Source organism: Falco cherrug, chromosome 12 (genome assembly GCF_023634085.1).
Source record: "Falco cherrug isolate bFalChe1 chromosome 12, bFalChe1.pri, whole genome shotgun sequence".
NCBI lineage: Eukaryota > Metazoa > Chordata > Aves > Falconiformes > Falconidae > Falco > Falco cherrug.
In genome coordinates, this window is record NC_073708.1 from 13039896 (window position 1) to 13050965 (window position 11070).

Below are 11070 nucleotides of genomic sequence, written 5' to 3' on the forward strand. Positions count from 1 at the left end.
CTGCCTGTGTGCGTAGGCACTGCCCACTGCTGAGTGCCCGCAACGTGGCTGCTCTGGGACGCAGGTGTGTGTGCAGGTATTGGCCTTGGAAATACTGCATTTTGACTTGCCCGGGTGCTGGTTTGGGTTCTTGTTATTTACTTTCTTTGATCTCCCCCCTCCGTTTCTGTGATGGGGGAAATGGAGTGCTGCGTTGCCTTGAAATCTACCGCTGCATTGCCACAAGTTATCATGTGATAAAGTTACAATCCAAGTCATTACAGGAAAAAAACATTACTCTTCAATTTGATTGCCATTTTTAATTCACTAGATACAGAGAATTGCTCAGGCTCAAGTACCAGTGAACAACATATGGGGGAACAGTAATGCACACACCAAGTCGAGAAAGGTATTTCTCCCAAGTTATAACTTAGCATTAACATGAATTGCAACAAATGGATCTTCAGCGTTGTTACTAACGTGGAAACGAGCTATCCCGTCTCCGGAAACATAGACCTGTTCTCCAGTACATGTGTTGCCTTCCTTTTCTCCAGAAATAACATCACAGTAGGTACCAGCAGGCAGTCCCGTTTGCAAACTGATGTTCAGATCCCTACGTGAAAATAAACAAACGCTGTTTACCCACCGATTTCAAAACAGGTATTTCAAACTGGGTAGGGGACTTTTTGAACTTGACACTAATCCCTCACTTTGTAGGGCAATGTAAAGTGTGACCTTTCTCGTCCAACCCATGCTTCATTCCCTGTGCTCCCATTTTGGCTCTCTAGTCCTGGTGTGCAATTGAAAGACTCCAGCTCAAGCTGCAGTGATTGCGCTCATCAGGAGAAAGGGACGTTCCCCTCCCCATCGGGATGGCTGATGAGCGCTGCTGTGCTCCTCTCTGGGGACATGGTCCCACCCACGGACTTACCAGTCGTCATTATTGAAAACGATGAAGCCTTTACTACCACGACCAAAAGCCACTTGATTGCTGCCGTTGTCCCACCAGTTGGAGAAAGGCTGACCGTCCACCACATTACGGAAGATGACCATGTTCCTGAAAACGCAAGGAACGGCTGTCACTGCGCCCGCGAGAGCTCTGAACCCAGAAGGAACAGGAAGCAAAAGCAACTGCTTTTGCTCGCTATTTTCCCCCACAGTGTCCCTACTTTATTTGACGCCAGCGATGTTCACAAACCCAGTCGTTGCCACAGGTAGTGTCTGCATTGATTGTAACGGGCCTTACTGATCCATCCGCGTTACTCGGCGGTCCAACCCAGTCATTGACGTCCTGTAATTAAAAGGAGAAGTTTAATACTTCTTACTGGAAATGCAGAGAAAACCTAGATGGACCATCAAATTGCCATCTGCTAGGTCCAACATGGGACAGAGAAGTCACCTAACAAATTTAAATGCACTGGACTGCTACTCTGGCCCCGTCCTGATCCTTATTCACCGTGAATGCATCTTCAGCATGTACCAGCTTACCCGTCCATTGACAAAGTTTCTTGGCCAGCGAAAACTTGACATCACACGCGTGAACCCATATGGATGAGCAAGCATGAAACCAACTGCCATCTTATAAAGCCTGTTCGTTAGACAAAAACAAGTAATGAGACGTGGAAAGAGAAACTGTGCCAGAGAACAGATAGACAAACGAGGAAAAGCAAGCAGCATCGCCCGGGCAGGAACAACCCCTTACCTGGCGTCCCAGAACGTTAGAATGGAAGCTCCACCAGCCCCGTGGCCCCGCTGGTTGTCGTGATTATCCACAAAGACCAGGGCTCTGTCGGAAGGCACAAAGCCCCAGCCTTCTCCCCAGTTCCTAGCCAAAAACACAAAGACTTGAAGCTGCCTTGTCAACACGTGTGCCCAGCGTACCCCCCGTAAGCTGCAGCATCTTCATCCTTACTTTAAGTACGCCATCTTTTCCCCGTTCCACTTGCGGATCACCGTCCCCAGTTTCGCACCATATTTGAATTCTGTCACTCGGCCATTTCCAAAGTAGTCGCTGCCTTTGATCGGCTCTCCACCCAGGTCAATCACCTGGTACAGGAAAGACAGAGCGTTCCTTTCTGCTTCAAAACACCAGACAAGTACAAGGCATTGCCCGAGACACTGTTTTAAGGAAGAGGCACTACTCGAGCTAAACGCATTAGTTGGCTTACTCGAAAAACTGCATTTAAAGCTATTTTCTTCATTTGATCTCAGCCTAGCGGTGAGCTTGTTCTCCATCTCCATCCTAATTCTCCTCACCTTCATTGATCACTGTCGCATCATTAAGACTCGGGCCGTACCAACTTCACGTTTAGTGTAGCCAACAACGTCTCTGCTTCCAGCACACGGGCAACCTCATTTCTCCGTGTAGCTAAAGAATGTCCGACTGTTTGCCCTAAACCTTGCAGGCCACGTATTGACTTAATAAAATGTGTCCAGCAACTTTACCTCCTGCTGACGGAAACCAACAATTACCTGCTTGTTAGGAATTGTTACCCAAATGTAAAACACAAACTTGGAATGTCAACTAACAAGGCTATGCCATTGGAAAACCATGTTTCAGACCATAATCACTATTTCTACTTTCTGTTGCAATGAATTCTCCAGAACTTAAAATTTGGGGAGCAGCAACATCTCTTTTTCAAATCAATAGAATTTTTACACTAACTTTGATGCAACAGAATCCACAGCAAGTCAAATTTCCAGGTAGACTTAGTTACAGAAGGTCCAAAATAACTGTCCATTAGCATTTGTGGGCAGATTAGGTATTTCTATATTATGGTTATTAAATCACAGCAACAAGTGCTACAGGTCTAGAAGCTACAGGTCTACAAGTCCGAGAGCTGCTCCGGCCCAGCTCAGGCAAAGCATCGCCTCCCATGTGGGACTGAGTCTATACCGTGCCTGCAAGAAAGAAGTTTGTAAAGTACGACTGAAATAAAAGAAAAAAAAAAAAAAAGATTACCTCCTGGTAAATGAAAGGTTTAGTTCCTGCAGAAAACCATTTCGTGTTTAGGTCATTCAGCTTGTCTAAAACTGCCTTCAGGTCCCCCGGCCACATATGCTTGGCAGCATCAATTCGGAAGCCTGCTACACCAATATCAATGAGGTGGTTCATGTACTCAGCAACTTTTGAGCGGACATAGTCCTTCTCCAGGGCCAGATCAAGAAGGCTCACCAAGCGGCAGTCTCGGACCTGTAGAAAAAATCTGAAATTAAACATTTTTTTCACCTAATAAACTAAACGCAGTAGCGTTCTACAGACGGTTTGGATTTTGTTACCTGCGTGATGCCACACCAAATAAAAATTTCACTAGCTGTTGTTCATCACACATAACTTTGCCTTGGACAATCACCTTGGACAGTCATCTACACAGAAGGAGCGCTAAGAAGTCTGCATTCACCCAGCTTACACAGCTGTAGGTGCTGAAGGATTGTAACAGACAGTCAAACCATTAAATCTATCACCAGCTTTTTAATGCAAGCAAAGGGCAAAAACATGACACATTATTCTCACTCCAGAGTATTGACAAACAGATTAATCACTATTGCAAGGGCACTCATTTCTTCTCTGATGTGGGAAAGATCTCTAGAAGTTATACTTCTAAATCCGTTAAAATTCTTGAGTTGTTATAGCCTTGTGAAACATTAAACCCTGTTTTCTGCCCCCTTTTTGCCTTGATTTCCTCTAAATACAAAACGGTGGGCACCATTTGCATCAAAAGGATACTTCAAGCGTACGCTGAATATACTGAAATGCCTTTTTTTAACTGCTCTTACAAGGGGTTTCTGTGGCTATGCACACCTGCCCAGAGAGAGCAAGCTGCGTCAGCCCATGTTGCAAACCATACTAAGGAACAGGCTGTACAGATGCTCCTGTAGATCTGCTGAAGAATTCAGCGGCATTTAAAGTCTCCCCTTCTGCTGCCATTTCTCCAAAACCTCTCTCCCCTTAACCGAGATTCAGGAGAGACCACATGCATTTGAAAGGCATAAGACATTATTCAAGAAAGATGGGATCTTATCTTTAAAAAATAACATTTCATTCTATGGTAGTTTTGAAGTCCTGACCTCGTAATCTGACAGAGAGTAACAGGGTCTCCGAGGAAACAGAAGGTCCAGTTTCAAGATTTTAGCATTATTATTTGTCTTTGTGCAATCCTAATCTCTCTCCTCTGAAACTGAAACCAAACACAACTTCCAATTTACACGAAAAGGCAAATAATCACTCTTACCTTTATCTTGTTTAAAACACAAAAAACCCACACAAGATAATCCCTAAACAGATTTTATAAGCTTTAAATCTACCTACAAAGTACCTAAGCACATTCGTCTAAATCTGAAATTGAGCCATTGGCTCAAGTAGAGCGATCCCTTTAACAAGCAGTGTTCCCAATAGCAACGCTGACCTCGGTTATCAATTGGGATGGCTTTCCATGGAGGTTTTTGTTTTCTTTTCTTTTTTAAAAGGTCTGCCAGAAAAGGGGAGCAAAGAAACCACAGCCCAGGAACAGATGTACATGAGAAATATATGTATAGTTCTAGGTTTACCTGAGATATATCATGATAATTCTCAATGTCTCCACTTCTAGATTTACATTTACCATCATTGAAGTCCCAGCCAGAATAAGGCACAGCTGGAAAATCTTCAGTCTTTGCACTGAAATAGCTCCCACAAGTAGCATGGCTGCCAGCACCAGCATGAGCTCCACACATGTGGTTGATTACTGCATCCACATAAATATGTACCTAGAGAACAGTATTCACAATTTAATTTGAGAAAGCCATTTCCTACAGCACCACTAATTAAAGTTCCCTCTCTCAACTCCTGCCCTATCACCCTACCTCTGCTTGCTTTCTTCCCCCATCATTTTATTTAAAATATTACTCTTTTATTTACATATAACAATGGTAATACAACATACATCTCAACAAATATGCAGGTAACATTGTGCCCGTTTTTACAAAGGGTACAAAGGAGGACCCTGTGAAGTTATCTGTTAGCATCACCTCTGTGCCTGAGGAGATCATGGAACAAATCCTCCTTGAAGCTATGCTAAAGCACACGAAGGACAAGGAGGTGATTTGAGACAGCCAGCATGGCTGCACCAAGGGCCAGTATTAAAGTATTTAAAGGGGGCTTATAAGAAAGACGGGGAAAAACTTTTTAGCAGGGCCCATTGCAACAGGACAGGGGCTAATGGTTTTAAACTAAAAAAGGGTAGATTTAGACTAGATATAAGGAAGAAATTTCTTATAATGATGGTGTCAAAACTCTGGAACAGGTTGTCTGGAGATGTGGTAGATGCCCTGTCCCTGGAAATATTCAAGGTCAGGTTGGACAGGACTATGAGCATCCTGGTCTGGTTGAAGATGTCCCTGCTCATTGCGGGGGGTGGTGGGGGTGGTGGTGGTGGACTAGATGACCTTTATAAGGTCCCTTCCAAAACAAACTATTCTATGATTCTATGGAAAAAAAAAAAATAATCCTCATCTTTACTCCAGTGCTACTACATCTTCCATTCTAAATTACCAGTTGTCTACGTGCTTGCATTGTTAACACCAGAAGGTTTTCCAAGCACTTACTCCAACATTGTTGCACCTGGTCACCATGTCTCTAAATTCAGTTTCATTTCCAGATCGTGTGCACAGCTTGTAGCTGACAGGCTGGTATCTTTCCCACCATGGTTGCCAGGGGTCAGTAATGATAACATTTTCATTTGGAGGTGAAATCTGTGAATAAGATGGTGTCTTTTGGTAACACGATACTGATATGGTTTGTTTCCCCAGTATTGTTAGAGAAAGAACACAAAAATAGAAAATCAGGTCCCTTTAGCGGAAGCCACTCAAAATACCTAACCCATGTAGATCTTCAGTATCCTCCACCTACACTGCAGTGGGCTGGAAAAAAAGACTTAGGCCTGGACCTTCAGCAGGTAAGAATCATACTATAGAAATGAGGTCCATGGACAGAGTGTCCTATTATCTTCATGAATGCAGGCCTTAAAGATCTAAAGAAGAGTCTGAAATCTGAAGGACTAGGCCAGTAGAGACAGCCCTGAATCATGTTAAAAATTGACTGCAGAACAACAGACTTAATCTGCCCTTAAAATTGATCCAACTTCCCATTTTTGTAATGTTTTGGATAAAAGCATTTTTGATGTGAGACTTGTCACAGTTTCCAGATAATCTATACTACTTCTTTTTATAGACTTTTTCCAGGATACTTTTCAGGCAATAAAGTTTTGCTACTACCTTCAAATCTCTGGAAATAACTAACTGCCTGACCCCACTATTTCTTACCAAGATCCCTAAGCTGCAGCCTGCTTCGTGCTGCCATCCCTTTGTGCCCAGCTCAGCACGCCTGCATCTGAACAAAACTTTCTGAGACCCTGTCACAGCAGGAGTTAAAACGATATCCAAGCATATACCATAGTCTGAGAAATCAGTTTAAAGTCAATCAGGCCTGCGTGCCTGGAAAGAAGGTTGCAAAGAAAAGATGTATCATTTAAAAATTACGGGAAAGTTCTCACGCAGGCCAGGTTGCAGGCTCCTGGCCTACAAGAGACAGGCAGACTTCTCTTACCAGCTTTTCCTGAGCAATCTGACAAAGACACTGAAATAGTTGAACAGGTGACTGCTCTGCAGCTGTAGCCCCACCCCTGACGTTACTGGTTCCATAGGAACACATGTCTGTTGCTCGGATGGAACAGATTCACATTGACACACCTCCATCAAAGAACTTGTGTTCAGTTCATTTCTGCCTGCTTGCACCAGGTTCCTGCAAAGAAGGGTCTCTCAATGGCTTACTCTAACACCGTGCTTTAGTTTGGGTGAACACAATTAGCAGCCTTTTAAATGCATTTACACAAAACCTTCGGCATTTTGTATTCTCTTTGGGAGCCCTTTTTTCCCAGTCATTTTATGTTTATCTAGCTCTTAAGAGCTTCCCTAGATTTAAATAATAACAAGCAGATAAATGTAGGTTACTCCACAGCAGTATTAAAAAAAAAATAAAAATTTAGCCCGCGATATGCAATTCCAATTCATCTAAATGTAACAGCACAGAGCAGAAAACATGCACTTTAGAGCAATGAAATAAATTCACGCTACATGGTGATGGTTGAATATATTTGTCAGCATTTACTACTTCCATTACCAATTTCTATTTTTCTTTCTCTGTACCTGTCCTTTGGTGAATTAAACATTTTCTCTGAAAAACACATTATCATCTACGCAGCAATTTTACTACCTACTGATAGGAACAAATACCTGAACTCCTCCAAATCCATTAGGAGCTAAATAGCGCTCACACTCCAGAGCAATATCCGCCCAGCGCCATTCGAAGAGATGTACAATAGACGTCCTCCCAGAGAGCGCGTTAGGGCTGTACTGTGCCCAGCAAACTCCTACAACTAACAGCAGAAAAAAGATACTCATCTTGTGCTCTGCGATCGGTTGCGCTCTTCTTACTGCCTGTTTGTGGTCCTGGAGGAGGGTAAAGTACAAAATACACATTTGAAATTCTCTGGCATCATATTTATTTAACTTTGCTTGATTCCCATTTTGAGAACTGCATTCTAGCTAAGCCATACCAACCTCTCATACTAATGGTAACTTTGTTTTCCTGAAGTTAAAATTCAGATCTTGGCTAATACAAGCTTTCTCTATTGTGCAAAATTGTATCTTTATTAGTATAAAGCCAAAAACAACCCCAAAAGGCAAAGCAGTACTTATATAAACCAAAATGGACATTCTATTTCTTATTTTAATGTTCAATATTTTATATTCCTATTGATCCTTGAAAGGCATCTTTTTTTCCAAGCTGTGTTACCATAACTTGTGTATATTTAGGCCTCGGAGAAGCAACGTGTTTCTCATCATGAGTTGCCACAAATCCCCACATACTTTGCAGGTCTAATATATGCGAGTCTGTTGCTTGGGATATGCATGACATCTATCATTCAAACAACAGCCCTGATCTTAGATCTCTCAGATACAGAAGTGACTATACTGACTCATAACCAGAAATGCTAAATGTTTAATTTCTGTACACCTGTACAATTTGCATTAAGATATTCTTCTCCCAGAGAAAACAGTGCAATGGCATGCAGAGGATACAAGTGGCGTGAAGCTCTATAACTAAGTCGTCTCCTTCTCTGTGCCCAGGCACAGAGTTCTGAGAATGCACTGAAGGAGGAAACCCAGCTGCATCACCTTATTATGATCAGCTAGGCTAGGAACTACCCCAATCGTATCACGTTTTTATTTACTTATATGTGAACACAGATGGCAAGCCTATTAAAATTGCCTCTCCTTTTTCTCATTTAAAGAGGTACGACTTAGAACAAACCACAAGTTAAGCAACTACCAAGGTTTGTTACACTATTTAGGATCTCATTTTACACTCTTCACATTTAGTAGTTCATTTAGAGAGCCTGAAATACAAAGTAGTGCTACAAGGAGGTCTTTTGCAAATGAAAGGCTGAACTACTACTTCCCTTAAATAACAAAACACAGAATCTTGTTACTTTCCTCTAAGTATCTACTCTTTGTAAAAAGCTACCTTAACACAGAAACAAGGCAGGGCAAAGAAGGAAGGAGACTCCTGGGTGCCATTATAGGGTACACAAAACACTTCCCTGACTGTTTAAACAGGAACACAAAGGCCTTTGGGTTTGCTATATGAAAGAAACCTGCACCCTTTCCTGACTTAATACACGTTGGGAATGCACTGCTGAAAACTCCAGCCTGCTATTATACAGAAACCCAAACAAAAGTTTATGTAAAACCTTGCATGACTTCTACAAAACAAGCCTCATTTTTATTTCAATGAGAAGACAATCCGTATCTCTTGTCAGTGGAGCTGAACGCCTTGGAGCAAATTCAAGCACCAAACACATCAGTTTATAAAGTGTAGAATCTACATTCCAGAGCCTGTTGCTATCAGCTGTCACTGTACTTGACAGGCAGCCAGAGTTATTTAGAATGAATCATTTGGTAAATTTAGCTTGGGTTTCTGCTTGTAAACAAAATAATTTTAATGGCATTATTTACTTGTAGCTCTTCAGGAAGGTGTGTCAATTTCAGTCATAAGCAGTTGTTATGTGTGCTCCCATCTTCATGAAAGAATGGTGCTTTGCCCTGGTAGGAAGAAAATATATTAACAGAGAGCAAGCTAAGGAAGTTTGATCTTCTCTGACGAGAGAAGACATTTATCAGATGGGCAATTTTTACTAACAGCAGTAAGTACACAAAGCAGTAAGAACAATATATTTTGGCCCAACCAGCTCCAAGGCCGAGTGCTTGAAGAGACTATGCAGTTTTTTATTTCTTCGAAATGGTTTATGGCTGCTGAGGCTTCAGTACAAGCAATGACTAGAGAACGGAGATGCTGAAATCCCTAACACACTCTGAAGGCTCTAGCTTCAAAATGCTTTTGAAACTTGGAAAAAATTAAGAGGCCTGTATTCCTCTATAGAAGAGAGCACAACTGGCTGCAAGCCAAGGAACGTTGGAGAGGATTGTTTCTGAAGAATGAATGCTATTGCTGTCTCGGGCAGCGTGAGCACTCAGGTCAGCTTGCCTTCGCTGGGTTAAACTCTGCAGTATGAAACTCAGCTGCTACATCCAAAACACTAGCTGCAATTTTTAGACTACGTCCAAAACACTAGCTGCAATTTTTAGATTTGCCGGAGGCCTGACGCAGGCCTGCTGAAGCTTCAGATGTTAAAAAGCTGTTAGAGGGGAACAGTTCCCATGTGAATTTCTAGTTGCTCCCCACAGAACCTCCCCCGGAGCTGCAGCGTTTCGCGTTCCGGCACCTCCTTTAGGGACCCGGCGCTGCCCCCTACACAGCTCCGGCCGGGCGCAGCTCTGCCCCCCCACAAACCCTCGCCAGCACTGCGGGCAGTAACCGCACCGACGGCGGCAGCGGCACTCGGTACGTACGTGTCGGGGCCAGCCCGAGCCGCTCCCCGCGGGCTGCAGCACCAGCGCACGGCCCGGCCGCCATCAGCCCGGGCCCTGCCGCGGGGCGGGGCCGGCGCTCCCGGGAGCCCCGCGCCGGCGCGGCTGCAGCGCTAAACAAGCCGGGCTAGCCGAGAGCTTTGTAGTACACGTGATTGTGTCGACACGTTGGTTCAAGATATAGTCACATTCCGGAACATATTTGTTCTCGAGACCCGAGAAAGGAAATCTCTCTGCATAGACTTTTTTTTTTTTTTAAAGCATTTGTGTCTCAGTATAGCACCACCTCGCTGTTACCCTGCTGCTCTGCATAGAAGATGAACTTTGTTGGCTTTTTATGCAGTATTTTAATACCTTGGCTCTGTACTTTAACTCAATGTGTTGCATATTTCCTCTATTATAGCGCGTTTTATGTGCAATACATTGAGTTGCAAAGCTTTGTAAAGCAGCTCCATCCAGATACAGACCAAAGATGTGGTAGCACAAGGAAGGGTTCCGTATCTTTGAAGGCCACAGTGGAATGGCTAGTATTTTCTACTTTAATGTTGCTAGAGTGGCTGGGTCATACAAAATAAACTAAGTTTGTCATCAGAATACTGCCTCTTTTTCTGGGAACAGTCAAAACCAAATTAAATATTTGTCTGTACACAACATAAAAGGATCTCAACCCCAAAGCTGCTTGCTAGCCTGGAAGAGAAGACTCAGGTAAGCACGGCAAGGCTCAAGTGTTTGGTCCTACAACAGGAACAGCAGCCATGTAAGCTACCTAAGAAAACCGAAGTTTTTACAATGGCAAGTGTGTTCGCATCAGTCTTGTATCAACTAGGGAGATACATTTAAGGAATAGACTGGAAACAGTTGCAAGTGTCCTAGACAATAATTAAAGCAAAAGTGATTCTCAGTTTGACAGGAGATCCCCTCTTGACTGCCAACTTCCAAAGATACAAAGGAAAACCAAAGCTGCAGACTACGTAACACGTGAAAGGTCTTAGTGAACTTTCCAAGTTATTACAGTCACAAAGAGAATTCAGCTAGAAACTCTTCATTCAGCTCCACTTTGCAGATGACATTCTTACCTTCTCAAAACAAAAATCTCTTTACATTACCATATAGTTAAGTCTGTAA

At 43.0% G+C, this 11070-nt stretch overlaps 1 protein-coding gene across 2 annotated transcripts; it reads right to left on the reverse strand.

Moving 5' to 3' along the window:
• Nucleotides 1-284: 284 nt before the first annotated feature.
• On the reverse strand, nt 285-10079 carry LOC102056647 (pancreatic alpha-amylase-like). 2 transcript variants are annotated; one of them, XM_055724340.1, is made up of 12 exons: nt 9928-10079; nt 9034-9120; nt 7249-7464; nt 5563-5709; nt 4528-4725; nt 2942-3172; nt 1892-2025; nt 1682-1804; nt 1468-1567; nt 1149-1270; nt 911-1036; nt 285-592 (listed from the first exon to the last, which is right to left on the reverse strand). In XM_055724340.1, the coding sequence occupies exons 3-12, from the start codon at nt 7414-7416 to the stop codon at nt 403-405; spliced, it is 1539 nt and encodes a 512-aa protein (XP_055580315.1). In that variant the 5' UTR covers nt 7417-7464; nt 9034-9120; nt 9928-10079; the 3' UTR covers nt 285-402. The 2 variants fall into 2 exon arrangements, with proteins under 2 accessions (XP_055580315.1, XP_055580316.1); XM_055724341.1 differs by lacking the exon at nt 9034-9120 and having other exon boundaries at nt 9928-10078.
• Nucleotides 10080-11070: the final 991 nt, after the last annotated feature.

Coding starts and splice junctions, on each gene's coding strand:
- LOC102056647 (XM_055724340.1), bottom strand. CDS start 7,416: ATGAGTATCTTTTTTCTGCTGTTAGTTGTAGGAGTTTGCTGGGCACAG. Junction 4,726..5,562: donor CCAGGTGCAACAATGTTGGA/GTAAGTGCTTGG, acceptor ACTGTTCTCTAG/GTACATATTTATGTGGATGC. Junction 1,568..1,681: donor CTAACGTTCTGGGACGCCAG/GTAAGGGGTTGT, acceptor TCTAACGAACAG/GCTTTATAAGATGGCAGTTG.